This window comes from Pholcus phalangioides, unplaced genomic scaffold, assembly GCF_987345545.1.
Source record: "Pholcus phalangioides strain wild (caught in Gottingen) unplaced genomic scaffold, Ppha-v1.0 ptg000018l_1, whole genome shotgun sequence".
In the NCBI taxonomy this organism is placed as follows: Eukaryota; Metazoa; Arthropoda; class Arachnida; order Araneae; family Pholcidae; genus Pholcus; species Pholcus phalangioides.
The window spans coordinates 14,808,117-14,824,927 of NW_028301611.1; the positions used below are offsets into that span (position 1 = coordinate 14,808,117).

The window sequence follows — 16,811 nt, forward strand, 5'->3', positions numbered from 1 at the left end:
AAGAAAAAATAAGAGTTCCAATTCAGTGACTATTACCCTCTTTCCAAGAACATGGATTAGTTACGGATGTATTTTCTGATTATTATCTAATAAATATGCATTCACATATCGATTTTATGATTGTAATGCATTTCTGTATTTTCTTTCAATAGTGTCCAGCGTTCCACCTGAACCAGAGTTCGCTGCTCCCATCAGCAGCCTCACGATCGTCGCTGGCAGTGATGCTGTACTGAAGTGCATTGTAAACAATCTTGGGAACTATAAGGTAGTGTGATGATAAAGATTTTTACACAAAATATTTATGTATAATAACCACTATACACCTCGTCATGCGGTTTTTTTGGCTAACGTTATAAATTTGACGTCTGAAACCTCCGTGCCGTGCGTGGGTGGGCCTACACATTAAGACGGCACTGGAACCTTCAGTCTGCTACAAGTGATGTTGTGGTTGTGTACAAAGTACTAAATAAAAATATGTTAAATTTCTCATCTTTCTGTGATTTCTCATTTATCAAAATTTAAAAATGTTCATTATTTTTCAGTCAGTTTTTGTGTTTTTGTCATCTTTAAATTTTCCGCTTTACCTGTAACGAATAAAACGATTTTACACAGACACGTATGAGAAACTGTGTTTCGGTAAATGATATAAATGGAATGCGCTGGAGTAGATGAAAAACTTCAATGAGCGGAATATCCTAGCGTCGCGAGATTTGAAAAATACATCTACATGGATTTCGAATTAATTTAAGGGGAAATATACATTGTGTGTCTATTTATACGTCATCCAAAAAAGTCACAGAACCAAAGAAATAAGCCTTTTAGGTCTGATAGTATGAAGGCTGGTTAGTCGCAAGCCGGATAGCCGAGACTCTACTGTAATTCAATTTATTCGGAAATTATAGACAGTAGTACGATGCGGTTTTCACAGAAATTAACAGTGAAGATTTAATAACGAAATGGAAAATGCGCTATTGCCGGAACATTTATGTCCATCCCCAATCGTATCAGTAGAGCGCCCGAGTGGCGGAAGGGTAAGGTGCTCTTCTTCCACTGTGAAGGTCACCGTCAAGGTCGACGAGGTTTGAATCCGGGCAAAGAACATCAGAAACAAGTTATTTACCTACCGAACATGGGGGCGACCCCCGACCGATGGCACCATCGTTTCCCACCGAACTCCCCTGGTTGGAAATTACCATATGGCGATATATGACCGGAGGTGGTGTGCGGTAAAGTAGTCGTATCAGTAGTTGCTAGTAGTAGTTTGAAGTAGTAATAGTTATATATACAATGGTGGATATGTTAGAGTGTGATGCTACACAAATGCAACTTGACTGACGAAGAAATATTATATTTTAGAGAAAAATTTAATTTTTACTGTTTTTTTGTTATCCTGTAATTTTTGTTATTTCTGTAAATCACGATGTGTGTTTTAATCTTAAAACACAGGGAGTGTGTTTAACGCTTACTTTTATAAATTTAAGCTACATTCATTACCACTTCCTGAATGCATTAATGCCACACCCCACTCCGACTTCTCATAATGGAGATTTATAAGCTTATATTATATTTATATAATGAAGGCCTATCAACGTTCTATGAATTTCACGCACATTTTATTGTCATCATCGGCGGAAATTTCTAAACAGAATTATATCTACGTTTTTTGTTTTTTTTTTTGCTTTAGAATTTTCCAAGTAAATCCCGGAATATTTTTGTAAACTGCTAAAATATCCTAATTTGATCAATGAAAATTTGCACAGTTTTGAAACGCATTATAGATCGCATTCCACGTTATTAGATTTTAATCATCAGAAAATTTCAGTTTTCCTGCCCAACTTTGATATGCTATATATACAACTACCGGCATGTACTTTAAATGCATTATACATCGAAGAACAACAGAGAATCGCTTAAAGAACAAATGATCGAAGACTCTTCGAGATATACTGCGGATTATGAATGAATTTCGCACTCTTCTACCTCATAACATGATTGAAGATGAATTAGCGTGAAATGTAGCCAAGGCTTGGCGTCCTCATATTGTGAATTATAAATCATGCAATTAAACAGTCGTTATATAGACAACGAGGAAGACATCACACTTCTAACTGCATCGATTTTATCTGATAAATGCGTATCGGTTCAGTCTCAGAGAAGAAGCTGACAGATCCTATATAATCCTAGTTTGAGACAATGCGCGTCTGCTTAATCATTCGATATATATATCAAAACTGACATTTTTACAGAACAGAAGATATCTGATTGGATATTGTAGCAGATTTCGTAATTTAATGTATTTTCAAATGTTTCTGTTATGCAAAGGTACCCCTAATTGAACTTGGCCTATTGATAGCACGCCGTAGCTCAAACGATTCATCTGATTGACATAAAACTAGTGTCTAGACTACTGGTTTCTCAAAGTGTGCATCGTGGCGAGTGGAAGTTATCGATTTGTACGACTATTTATGCTTTGAAGTGGTGATTTTATAGGTCAAAATATCTTCTAAACTAATCTGGGGAGCCCCAGGTGACAAAAGTTTGGGAACTACTGATCTGAGCAGTGCATCTGAACCTGGGACTATATGTATCTCCATGTTGCTGTCCTATTATATTCGAAGAAGGGCCACGGGTGGAAACCAAGTTTAAAGTGAGCCATGACAGGCTTCTAAGAGGGTCGCAAAGTGCTGTGTAAAAGAAATTCTGATGCAAAGAAATGAAGCTTCAAGTAAAAATATGGTGGAAAAAGCAGTATGACTATTTTTAGAACGAAGGAAACTTTGCGACTTGCATCAGTGGCGGGAGATAAGGATGAAAGCATGGGGCTATCTAGGCTATCTATGTCAGTAGTGTGCAAATTTTTTGAAGCGTGACCCAATTTTGGCCAAAATTTTTTTCGGCGACCCCTACATTAACTGACCATATCACCCGCGATCCCAACATTGGCTGACCGTATGTCCCGGTTTTCTGTGATATCCCAATTTTCTGACAGTAACTGTGCTGGCCCGAAAGCCCGTTTTGGAACGCTTGTTTTGATTTTAACTGGACGATATTGACTTTAGGCGATTAAACGATTTTGATTAGTTACTCTATGGAAAATTACTTCCATAGAGTAACCATTCAAACATCATTTCCCACGTTCTATTTTTTTTTTTTTGCAAGGAATTTCACATTTGGGATTCTGGCATGACGGAGCCGATTCATTATTGTACAAGTAAAATTTGATAAAATTGCATTGCATGATACGTGATAGTTAGCTCAGCTGAATAAAGACATTCTTTAGTTTTGACTGATTTTAAATTGGAAATTTTCATTTTGGGGAATCTGTCTCGACCGCCCCTTTTGTTCTCGACCCACGGTTTGCTCACCACTAATCTAGGTAATGTTGGCTACCTACTATTCTGCATGCGCATGGTCGCGGTTGAATGTGCGGTGATAGCATTGTTTCTGATTCGTTAAATTTCTAATAAGAATATTCCAGCAAGTCTCTTCGATAAAATAGCACAGGTGACACAAATTATTCAAATGCCAGGAAGCTAATTCTGTTGATTATGGTAGGCAGGTATATGCATTCCGGGATTTCTGTTTGCCCAATTAACAGGGATGATACTTGTTGAACGATTATAAAATTAACGATGAGACTCAGAGCAAAACCTCTATTTACGTTGGCAGTTATCCATTAGAGACTTATCTTTATCCGTTAAAGACATCGACGTAGTGCAATTAGTGGAGAGAGATTGTACAGTGTATCTCTTTTATATTATAGTGTATCTATTTTATATGACATAAAATGAATATAAAACTGTAGTATATTATCTGATATCCTCCCTTTTATATTTAATTGTTACAATAAGATCTATTCCACAATACATTATCTGCAGGTCACGTGGAAGAAAGTAGCCACGCAAGACTTACTTTCGATTCATACGCAAGTTATATCCCCTAACGAAAGGATACACGTATCGACACCAGATGAGCGTACTTGGTTCCTTCACCTGAGAGAAGTGGATTTGGACGACGATGGATATTACGCTTGCCAAATCAATACACAGCCGCTCAAAAGTCAAGCTGGATACCTAAGAGTCGTTGGTATAGTATTCAAAATTTATGTATACGTGAAATACATATTTTTAAAGTCTCTTTTTTAGTTATCTGAATTACCGTAAATGTTTACACCTGCGTGGAATCAATACTACGCATTCCGGCAAGATACCTTAATTCCAATGTAGTTGTCCGAAATTTGAATGGTTTGTTCACTACTGGACTTGACAAGACTCCTGATACTTAGATTGGAGATAAGATCTTCGAAATTGGCTTTTGGTCACTTATCCGCCCTCATATGAACGTATAACTGGAGTTACTAAAACTGAGCATCGTCCCCTTCATCAAATATTTTCTTTCTCATCGCCTGACACTTTTACTAACCAATAGAATCAGCCAATATTTTACATAATACAGTATCAACCGCCTCCCTGGATCATTCCATTGCCTCTCAGATAGCGATATTGCCCATTTTCAGAAACACTAGTACAAACTGTCGAAATTAGTTTCATTTAAAAACATTTGTCACTAAAATAAATGAATGCAATAAATAGTAAATAAATACTCAAATGGACAAAAAAAAAAATTTTCAACTAATTTTTTCCTCTCTTTTCACCTATTCTGTCACATTTTAAACTGTGACTCATGAGTATTGATGGATAACCATTTACCAGTAATCATTATAATCTCAGTTCATGATATTTGAATCTGTGATCTGTGGTCGTCGTGAGAGCAGTGTGAGATAACGCGTATGATTTCTCTCATTATTGTCCGAATCCGTGATCAACATCTCGTGCACTTCCCCCAATAAGAATATTTTTGTTTCGTCTCGAGCAAGATCAGCTAGCGAACGTAATCAATCTAAACGCATACAAAATATTCGCACGCCTATGAGACTTCTCCAGGTGAGAAACAATTTTCTAGCTTCACCGTCGAAGTTAGGGGGCAGGAATTTCTTTTTCGAAGAGTTAGTACATGGAAATTGTGGGAAGTTCCGCCGTTTTTGGAGTAGTGAGAGCTGGAAAATGAAAAAAAAAGAAAGAAAATAAAAAGAGAAACAAAGTTTAAGTTTAGCAAAAAAGTTAAACTAGGGCACCTGAGCCTTACTGAAGTCGTCATACATTCGCCTCACGTGTCAGGGGTAAACTAAATTCGCTAGCTTGCAAGAAGGCGGAGAGAGGAACAAATATGCTTGCCTCACTGAAAGTTGACCGTCTTACCACATACCAGTCTCGTGTGGATAACTCGTTCAAGTGCTTTCCCAACAGAGACACCAAATCTTTCTTTTCCTTTCTAACTCCGAAATCTCTTTACGACAAAATTTTTATAAAATGTTATACACAGATGATGCCGGACAAGAAAATAAACTTCCTTTTTTCTCATTCAAGGAGAAAATAAACAATGGAGCAGGATCAAAGACGCTGTTTATTTTTATGTTGTATATAGTTATAATTCTTGATACTGATATATACATTACTTTTAACAGTTTTCTCAAATTGTACGTTTTTTTAATATACTTTTTACATAACTATATGATCACGGGGGAAAAAATCATTGATGAAATGCAAATGTTACTGCATTTTGAGCGAATGAATGAATGAATGAACGCCAGAATTTTGCCACTGGACTTATCCCGTTGCCGAAATCTCTTCCAGTCCAGCTTCGTGGCAGAGTCTGAAACACTTTATTTTGCGAAAAAAAAAAAAACATACAAAATTTTTACAACATATTTTCCCCGGACAATTGGGTTGCATGTTGTTGCCTTTTGAGCGCTGATCTCATGTTTTAACACATTTCGTTCACGTAAACTAAAACTGTGAGAAGAACTACGCGTGCTCTTGTTGGCTCACGAAGCTTGAATTATAAAGAGAGACTTGATTTCTTGAACATGTTTATATTGGAGGAACGCAGGTGTCGAAGGGGTATTATCGAAGTGTCTCAAATTTTCGACGACATAGATGGGATGCATCATGAGTTGTGCTCTGTAGCCCATGTCGATAAGATACTCGCCTAAAGTACCAGGGGATGTTTAAAGGTGTCACGAGTTCGATATCCCGTTCATCTTTATCAGAAAGTTTCATGGCACATGGGTGCAACATAAACGGTGACATCACCACAAAAAATATTGCTACCACAGGGAGTTCCACAACGAGGGGTTAGCGCACCAATGTCTCGGTGAATATACAAAAATGCTGCCGTTCCGAATCGGCAATAAAGTGCGGAAAATGACCGTTGTGTGACAAAAATTATAAAATGCCCATGAGTTATTAATACAACGTCACACTGTCAATCAAGTAAAGGGGACACCAGTATCGTTTTGGAACAGAGTGCTCCAGGTTGTGGTGTCGCAGGGAGTTTTTCTCTCTTATATGGTTGTCAATAAAAGAAATGGCTTACCTATTCTGAAGTCGTGAATTTTTACACAATGGACACGTTGAAATAGGTATACGATAAACATATTAAAATGAATCGAGAAGCTAGTTATCCATACTTGGAATAAGAGGCAATCATAATCTTCTTTATGGGCAGTGCATTATATATTATTCATTATATATTTTTTAATGATATATGCTCTTATATCCGGGGTCGCTGTATTTTAGTTATGTTTGACATAGATATTTCAAATGCCATTTGTTTTCAGCCACATTGTCCTGTATTTTGTCTCACGTGCACTTCGTCTTTTTTTTTTTGCATATAAGTATGCCATCAGTAACAGCAGCCTTGACTTATTACCATGCCACACCTCAACTTAATTTACGTTCTGAGATCTCCTGAATAACAATTATACCTAGAATTAATATCAAGTTTTTTTTCAGCCTGAAACCCCTGAGATTGCACCAATAGGAATACTCACATCTCCGGTTAAGAATTACCGTCTAAAAAAAACCATCTTATTTCAGTGATGGATTGAATTATTCTGTGGGTGAATTGTGAGGTCTTTATTTTATTTGCCTTTACGTTGACAGTAAATTGTTCGCTGAATTCTGTTGAAATGTTGTAGAATCCTTAAAAATTAAACATTCAGATTCTTATGTCTACAGATGTTGATGAAATATACTCGTAGACATCCTCAAGACTACACGAAACTCGAAATCTCAACTCTATAAGCAGAATTTATGGCCCACAAAAGCATCGAATAAATTCTCCATTCAACGTTCCTGAATCCAATGAATGCTCAAGAGGTGTCTTCATTGATCTAAAAGCTGACATTCGTTCAAATATTTGTCTTGATGTTAACCCAAATTATCAAGCATTTAATTGGATTCAACTCGTGAGATAATCGCTGTTTCTTGGACCAATAAACAATAAGAGCATCGTTACTGTTTACGTGTTAGAGTGATCATCAATTCTCAGGATCAGTTCCAATTCTGTTTAATTTAAACTCAGTTTCTACGAAACAGTTTCTACGAAACCCAAACCCGAGATGTAAGCTGCAATTTTGAGAATGAGATGTGGCAAAATTATTTCTTCAACATTTTATTGTTAGAAGATATTTATCTTATAATTAATTATTTAATGAATAGAAAAATATACCTTTAATAAATGAATATATTAGGAATACATTTTTTTGAACGATAATTTATTTTTATGCTCTATTTTCTGATATACAATTCATTGAAAACACGAAAAGCATTCGTTATTGATTATGATATTCAATTATATTTAACGAATCTAATAAACGTGAAATTTATCAGAAAATATTTGATTTTTTTTTTAAAATTGTGAACCAAATCATTTGTTTTTATTTTAATCACAGAATTACAAACACATATTTTTTCACCGAAATGGGTGAACATTGAAAAACTTTGTTTGGAATAATTTTTTATGACTATTTTCTCTACATTCTCAATATATAAAAATGATTAAAAAAACAACAACATATTCTTCAAAATTGGAAACAATAATCTGTCGTTTACAAGTAAAAAAAAATGTTTTTGAACAAATAAAAAATTTACAAATTCTCCATTCCCATGATATTTGAAGCTAACACGTATTATTTTTCGGTGAAATAATTATTAGTTTTTTTACTTTTTATTTTTTTCTGCGTTTCTATATGTTTTATGGCTAATCATTTTCCTCTATATTAGGTTTTATTAATTAAAAAAATCTATTTCGGTGGGGGAAAAACAATTCTTTTTCCCTTTGTTTTTAGAATTCCGATGATTCCAAGAAAAAAGTAACGGTAAATAAAATACGGAAAAAAAGCAGGAACTTTCACATGAAAATAAAACCTATTTTTTCCTATTACTACTTATTCCATACACTTCGAATAAAAAATAAATATTTAAATTTCGAGAATTCCATTAGGATATCGATGTACTAAAGATGATCCGATTCCCCGATATTAATTAATTTTTTTTTTATACCTGTATCAGTTTTTTTCTGGGAATAATCATTCTTATAATATTTAAATTTATTTTGTTGTTTATATATTTTGCAATAATATTATTTTCTTTTTGTTTCTTTGCATTCGTGCTCTGGATTTATTTTCAGACACGCTTCACCGCGACTCTTAGCGTTTACGTTGTTAGGTATTTCATAGAATACGGCACTTTCGGTTATTGCGGGTAGAGAATTTATTATTTTATACTGAACGTGGGATTTCTCCGAAACTATTTTAACTGATACTTAATATTCAAACAGTGAAAAAATCAAATAGAACAAAGACTTTGTGAAAATGAAAATTCAATTATGTACGAATAATAACAGGTAGGATAACGTTATTTGAAAAACAAAGTTCAAACTCAAAAAATACAACAGGATATTGTCGAACGATTAAACAAAGAACAGAAATGTGTCCTTGTCAAATTATTCAAAACGTATTTAGGAACCGATGTCTTATCTACATCGTAATATTATGTTTGAGAAATGATTATATGAAGATGCTTCCAAACCCTAAATGTCCAGGTATATGTGGAATCAATAAGAATTCATTTAGGGAGTTCTGGTATTATGTAAGAACTGCTTATTTGTTAGTGTTACTTAATAATGGAAAAGGTTCAAACTTGGAAAAAAAAACACTCACACGCACGAATATAAGTTATAAATATTTGTGATTTATATACATTTTCAAAAAATAAGTCATTGGATAAAACAGATAAATGAAAGAAAAATTTATTGTAACAAAATTTTAAACAAAAATGCTGGAGGGTAATACGAATCAATTCGAAAAGATAGAATGTTATAGATAATTGGCAGTGGCTCTCGGACAGTGGCATCTGACTCCCTAGGAGAGCCACGGTAATGAACTAGGGTCATCGCGACAAAATTTCCAAACTAAAACGTTCTTAATAAGAAATGTATTTTCAACTTTCGTAAATAATAATATACCAAAATAAAAATATATCGACCCAAAATAATAGCTCATGTCTTGACACCACGCTTTAAAATATATTTAAGCCTATGTAACATATAAAAAAACTTAAAATCCTACGTCTGGTGATCGATACATATTTAGAGTAAATATGTAAAGAACCAGCTCAAGAAATTTATTTCATTAAGAAAAAGCAGTGCAGTCACTGTTTCATTTTGAGTGAAGTTGACTACGGCTGGAGGAAATGCGGGGACAGGGTGTCCCTGATGGAATTCTCATCAGAAAAGAGGCCGCATTTAACACTAGAGCAAAGTACTTTCAAACTACCTAGAACGGCGGATCGCGGTCATTTTTACAGACAGACAGAATTTAATTTTTCTCGTCGCTGCCCAGCCCAAAGGGGCTGCGTGGCGACTTACAGACTGCTCGTGCTATCTATGAAGGGGGTTATAGACAAGTTTGTGTAGATGTGAAGTGCTTGTAAGTTAATAGAAGAAAAAAAAAACATACCGTCCGATAATTGCTACCATCACAATAGTAAAATAAACAAAGATCAGCCAAACTTCATCAAAATGTTACTCTATGCAATAGTGCAATAGAGTTGATCGGTAAAATCAAAAGTAAAAAAATATATATATATATATATACACACACATCATGCAATAAATACAAGTATTATAATGAACACAAAAATGAAATCACTTATGTATAAACCACCAAAATGCTACATAATGCACTAATGAGAAAATAATAATAAAAAATAAATCTAACATACAAAAGAAGTAATAGAAAAACAAATGTGTTAGTCGAAATTATACAAATTGGTGCAGTACAAAATCAGTCATGTACATTTAACCACAATGCCACTCTATACAATAGAGTTGATCGGTAATTTCGATAGCAAATTAAAAGTACAAAAATATTATGATAGATAGACAAAGATTATACAGCTCAGTAGTTCAGACCCTAACGCACCGACCATGGCACGTGCAGCACGTTTTGAGACCTGAGAAATTTTAGTCTTTGTGGTGGGTTGTAATCGACCAGCTCTCTCAGGTGCACGCATTCTGAATTCCTCATCCTTTCAAAGTGATCCTCTGAGATTTGTTGGATGTAGCTGATGATGGTTGGAATCTTCAGGTGTTTTCTAATGTCAGCCCCTCTGATGTACTTTGGGGCGCGCACAAGATTTCTCAGTATTTTATTCTGTTGACTTTGCAGACGCTGCATGTTGGTTTTTGAAACATGAGCCCATACTGGGGCGGCGTAGGTCATGATAGGTCTAATGATTGATTTAAAGAATATGACTTTGTTTTTAAGAGTTAGTCTTGCACTTGGAAATGTAATGCGTGACATCATTCCCACGGTTTGGGTAGCCTTAGTTCTTACGTGATTTATTTGAGGAACGAAGGATAATGATTGGTTTAGAATACATCCCAAATATTTCACTTCCTTCACAGGTCTTATGGCTTCTCTGCCCAGGTAGATTGGTGCTCTAGTGAATTTGGTTCTTCTTGTTATCCAGATGAACTGACACTTGGCATGATTAAGCTCAACAGCATTATCCTCACACCAGTCTTCAACCTCCTCCAGAGTCTCCTGAAGATTTTCTCAGCATTTATCAGATTTTCTGTTATTGGTGATAATAATTGCATCATCCGCAAAGAGTCCCAGTATGCCCTTTTGGGGGGCAGGGAAGTCATTGATGTAGATGTTGAAGAGCTGAGGCCCAAGAGCTGATCCTTGAGGAACCGAGGCTCTTATTGGACGAACAGAAGAACAAGCATTTCCATTTTTTACTAGAAAATGCCTGTCTTTAAGATAGCTGTTGAAGAACAACACGTAGTGGTCAGGAAAACCGTATTCAACAAGCTTGGCCAACCGAGTTATGTGATTCGTGTTGCCAAACGCCTTGCTAATGTCCAAGCTCATTGCGCAGGTGAATTCCTTGTGGTTGAAGGCTTGTATTGTGAATTCTGCGACTCGATACAGCTATGTAACACAGGAGTGGTTTCTTCTGAATCCATGCTGCTCAGGACGAAGAAAATTAGAAGATTCGAGATAGTTATTGAATCGTATGAGAAGAAAACGTTCAAACAGTTTAGATATACTGCTCAGAAGGCTGATCGATCGGAAATTTTTGGCTATGAGAGGGTTAGAGCCAGATTTACGTATAGATTCGAATACTGCCAGTGGATCGCGATAATTTTTATCTCAATGAAAAAAAAAATAATATAAATTATTTTAAGAAGTCATTAACGAATAAGGCAAATACACGAAATATAAAAATAATAATACATTTCATCACTAATGGGTGTCGTCTTCAGAGCAAACAAATATTTAACCACTCATCAAGCTGAATGAGTTTCCCACTTGGGTTAAATACCAAATCTTAACTTGGTTGCTCAGCGGACAGGTACGTCTGTTCACTCCAAACGTCGCGGTTAGAATGAAGCTGAGGGCCTGTGTGTGACAGTAATGCTGTGTTCTGATTGGACGCTTGCGGAATGGTGCTACCCGATTGGTCAATTCGAAAATTCTTCGAATTCCCTCTCGAATTGAATTTAAGCCATGACATATTGCGATCGGTGTTGCAGATATATTATCGTTTACTGGTATATTTTTGAAGGCCCGAGTATATGTGAATTCGTAGAAATCTAAATCAACTGTGGACTTGGCTTTTGAAAAACTCTAGCTTCCTGAAATATAAATCTATGATCCTCTCTTGCCAACAGTGAGCACCGATATATGGCAGATCTTTTTCTCGAACAAAATACATTTCTCCCATTAGAAAAATATGGTCGAGACAGGAAAGAGTATACCTGTTTTGAACAGAATTATCAATTAAGGCTTTTGAGTTTGAGGGTCACCTAGGAGTAGTCCGTTTGAGCTACATTTTAGCATATATATATATATACATTTTTTTTTTGATTGGAACAAGATTATGGGGGTGTGCAGGCAGCAAAATGTGAACGTTCGGAAAATTATCTATAGCTAAAGGCCAACCCACTGATCATTGAGTCAATTTCACTTCTAGGTGGACTCTAGGTAAGCAAAAGGGTAGAGTAATTGCACGCGCTAATTTTTGATATTTTTATTCCAAAATTTGCATTGGGTGAAACTTTTTGTCAGGATAGTAATCACGTCATTTTTAGTGGATCTTTCGGGTGTTTTTCTTTACTTCGAAAGTCCTCAAGGAGCAAAATACGGAGTATATGAATGGTAATAAGACGTTAAATAGCTATAACAACTATTATTCGGAGTAAGGTATTTTTAGGATAACTGCTTTTCGAATTTTGCAAGCAAAAAAAAATTGTCATTGGAAAAAAAAATGTATTTTTTCTATTATTGAAATCTATTTCATTTTCATCTTTACAATAACTAGAAGCGGCGTTGTTGCCGATTAAGTAAAAATTTAATGATATAAATCCGGTGATGAATTCATTGAAAGCATTTTTGGAAGATTTGTGTTTTTGGCTTTTTAACTTCACTAAAAAATCTTGATTTTTCATGCACTTTTAAAAATAACTCGAAGAAAAATCCCCACAGTACTTTTAAGAGCTCTGGCTATGTCACAAACTAAAATCTAAGTGATATGCTTGGAACTTTCTGATATACAAGGTCTTGTATTGAAAATGTCTAGTATTTTTAACACAAAAATGTAATACTCCGACTTGTTGAATAAAAGTGTTGTTTCTAACATCACATTGTTATTACACTGAGTTCAGTCTTTGTCTTGTTCCGATAGATGGCGGCATTGCACGCGACCAGATCACTAAATGTCTAAATTCCTTCTCTCTTTCTTGAGTTTGAAAATTGGATTTGTTTTACGGTTTTACAAAGATTTCCTAATCACCCTAATATTTAGTTTCTTTTGGCTGTGTTTAAATGAAGATGTCTATAATATATAAACCCTCAGTTTGTTCTCTTTAAATGTCATGTCTATTTTTTTTTATGATTACCCGTAATTGAATTATTGAATTATTTGCTATGTTTCAGCGATTATCTAAAATCATCTGGACTAATCTGCGATTATACGAATATTTCAGTCCATTATAGAATTCATCTAGTTTAATATACAAATTATGTGTTTACAAACGTCTGTACTTGAATGTTGAAGAATGTTCTGTGATGTGTCTCTTTTTGCGTAATAATAAACTTTTGAGTTATTCCTATAATTCAGATCATATTTGAGCTAGAGAAATATTTACCCTTATAAATATTATTTTTTTATATACAAAACTAATGTAATTTGATTTTTTTGACTTTTTTTTGAATTGAAACAATACATCAACACAACAATTAAATTAATTGTAGGGGATTTTTCAATTACTTATGATGACCAATTATAGGGACTTTATTCTTTTTTCTGCTCTATTTTACTGGTTAAAATATTTTGTTTTACAAAGCTGAATAGTTTTTATGTTGGAATTGATTTCAAATTCCTTCAATTCGGTGAGATTATATAAATCACTGAACACGTGAAATTTCAGCACCTCTCGATAATCGACCCCGACAGCAAGGATCAACTCTCTCCAAATAAAAGTGCATTATTTTAGTAGTTTTAAAGTGTAGTTATGATTAGTAGTAGTGTAGACAATAATGATGTATTTTCCATTGAAATGCCACAAAAATATGCGTAGTAATTCAACATGTATGTGCAACTCCTTTTTGCTAAAAATTTGGTTATAAAAATAAGGAGATTTCATATGCATAGGTAGTTTTGTGAATATTAATATATTCCAGTAATATACTCACAATTCTTCTTTATTCACGATTAGAGTGATTTTAATGACGATAATGACCAAGCTGATGTAGCTAATTATGATGCATCAAATAAGAATGATAAGGAATTTATTAGTTTCTGTGATGAATAAAAAATATTTAAAAAAAAAAGAAAAAAAAACTTTCCAAAAAGTTTGAAGACATTTTTAAAATTTTAAATCCAAAAAATCCAGGAGGTTCCTTATACAAATAAAGACATCATCATAGAAGGGGCCAATGGGGCCAGGAGTTAAGCAGGGACAAAAAAAATTTAATACTTTCATTTTTTTTATTATTTATTTTAATAATTGCCAATTTTGATGAGTTGTTAAAAGATTTTTCAATAATTCTGAAATTTTCTTTGATTATGTACTGGTTAAGTTAATTGATTCTCAGATCAATATTAAGCTGAAATCACTTCCAATATTTCTTTATTTATGTATTTCTTTTATTCTGAAACTTTATTTCTCCTGTATCTTATGTGTCTTTAAATCGTTTCTTTCAACAATTATGCACTTTTTACGCATCCTTTTATTGATTGTAAAATATAATTTTTCAGAAATTACAAAATATTATTTTTCTAATTGTTATTTTCTAAATTGTTTTAAATAAGTTATTTTTTTCATAAATTCCGAAATTATTTGTTTAAAAATTTCTGGAATTGTTTCTTAATTTCTCCATTCAATTCTGAGTTTTCAGCAATTCATTCAGTAATTATTTCTTTCGGTCATTCTAGACTTATTTCTTTCGGTCATTCTAGACTTATTTCTTTCGGTCATTCTAGACTTATTTCTTTCGGTCATTCTATACTTATTTCTTTCGGTCATTCTAGACTTATTTCTTTCGGTCATTCTAGACTTATTTATTTCATTAATTCTAGAATTTATCGTTTCCCAATGTTTTCGAGCATTTCCAGGAAGTGATCGGTTGTTGTAGAGAGATTACAGCATAACAATAATCTACATTGCATAGAAGGATATGGACTTGGAAGTCTGGGGAGGAGGTCACTGTCATTATTCCTGGAGGGGGCACGATGATGATGTCAATATATATACATATGTACATTAGATGAGTCTACTCCACCTTTGACGCTGCCCACCACCCCCCCCCCCCGTATCTCCGCCCATGCTACATTGTACTCACTTGCCACAGAATTGACGCTATTGTTTGAATTCTTTCTGAATCTCCGTTGTTAGATCAGCCATCAGAAAACACGCTATAAAGTATTTATTCGTTTCGAAAAACTGTAATTTATTAATGATATCCATTCAGATGCATTGCCCCTGTAAGAACGTTTACTGTATTGCACTTTTGTGTCGTACAGAAAAAGTGTAAATACTAACATTTCTGTGGTGAAGTCGGATCCAATCTCCCCGTTAAAAAATTTTCGCCACAGAGAGCGACAGGCATACAAAGCTACAATCTTTCAATCATTACACTTACCTCATAGTTGGGAAAATTGATAGCAGATGGAAGAAGCACTACACACCGCAAGTATTGCACAGAAACAAGCTTCACGTCAGGTCCGCAACACATACACGCACATTTTCCCCCATGACCCCGGTCTTCGTCGACCACCTGCTAAAATCTCTTCATTGCGACGGAGCGGCGAGCCAGGATCTTGTTAGGAGGAGGTGATCAAGTGGTTCAAAACATAGGTGTACTTAGACGCTCTTTGAAGAATGAAAACAAGTTAACGTTGAATTCAAGACGATTTGAGTGAATATTAAAAAAAAAAAAAAATAGAAAACAATAACAACCACAACAACACATTTTAGAAGTTTCAAAATCTCTTTAAAAATATTGCTATTGTTGGATTTATCGTAGTAGAGAATATCGCTATATTGAGAGGTGTTCAACATTAGACTACAAGAAATTGGAAAAAAAGATTTGAAAAAAAAAACCTGTTGTAGAGATATATATAGTTATACCCATTATAGTAGTAGCGAGGTTCTACCGCATACACGGGACCATAGTGGATGAGTGAATAATATTTGTCAAACTTCAATATTTTAAGCATCCATAGTATAAAATCATAAAAGAATTTGTGTGCAGAAAATGTTTAGGATTGCTATTAATGCATTGTAATCGCAATTTATTTTTCTTTCTTGAATCTTAGAACCACCAGAGTTCGTTACCAATATGATAAACAGGAATATAACAGTGAAAGAAAATCAAAATGTTACGCTTTCATGCAAAGCTACGGGAAGTCCCACTCCTGTGATTGAATGGAGGAGAGAAGATGGCCAGCCGTTTCAGATCAATGGCGAGAAAGGTCAGTTTGCTATCAATGATAGATATTTTTCTTTTTCAATTAAAAAAAATATTATAATTGAAAAAAATTAATTAAACTGTTATATATTTATGTAATTAAACTATTATATTCATTTAGTTAATCTAACGCATTGTTTACATGACGTGTTCTTATCCGCCAAAAGATGGCAGCACTAGAATGCAAGGAGGAACTAATCAGAGACCAGTTGTTGGTGCTGCCATCTACTAGCCGCCATCACAATATCTTCACTTCGAAACCGTAATATAGATGGCGACACAACACACTTCCACCAATTGGATCAGATATATATTATACAATCATAATTGTATTTGTATTCTTGTATTTTTTTTTTTTTTTTGACTCATATATGATACAATTTTGATAAATAAATGCTTAAGTTTTTAACGGTCCGAAACACAA

At 34.3% G+C, this 16,811-nt stretch overlaps 1 protein-coding gene across 1 annotated transcript in view; it reads left to right on the plus strand.

Annotated features, from left to right (window-relative positions):
• LOC149071763 (limbic system-associated membrane protein-like) overlaps nt 1-16,811 on the plus strand; it is a 189,404-nt gene that overhangs the window by 112,748 nt on the left and 59,845 nt on the right. Inside the window, exons 2-4 of the mRNA XM_089247815.1 lie at nt 153-265; nt 3,879-4,086; nt 16,236-16,391. Of these exons, the coding sequence (XP_089103941.1) occupies nt 153-265; nt 3,879-4,086; nt 16,236-16,391 (477 nt within the window). The remainder of the gene's footprint in view (nt 1-152; nt 266-3,878; nt 4,087-16,235; nt 16,392-16,811) is intronic.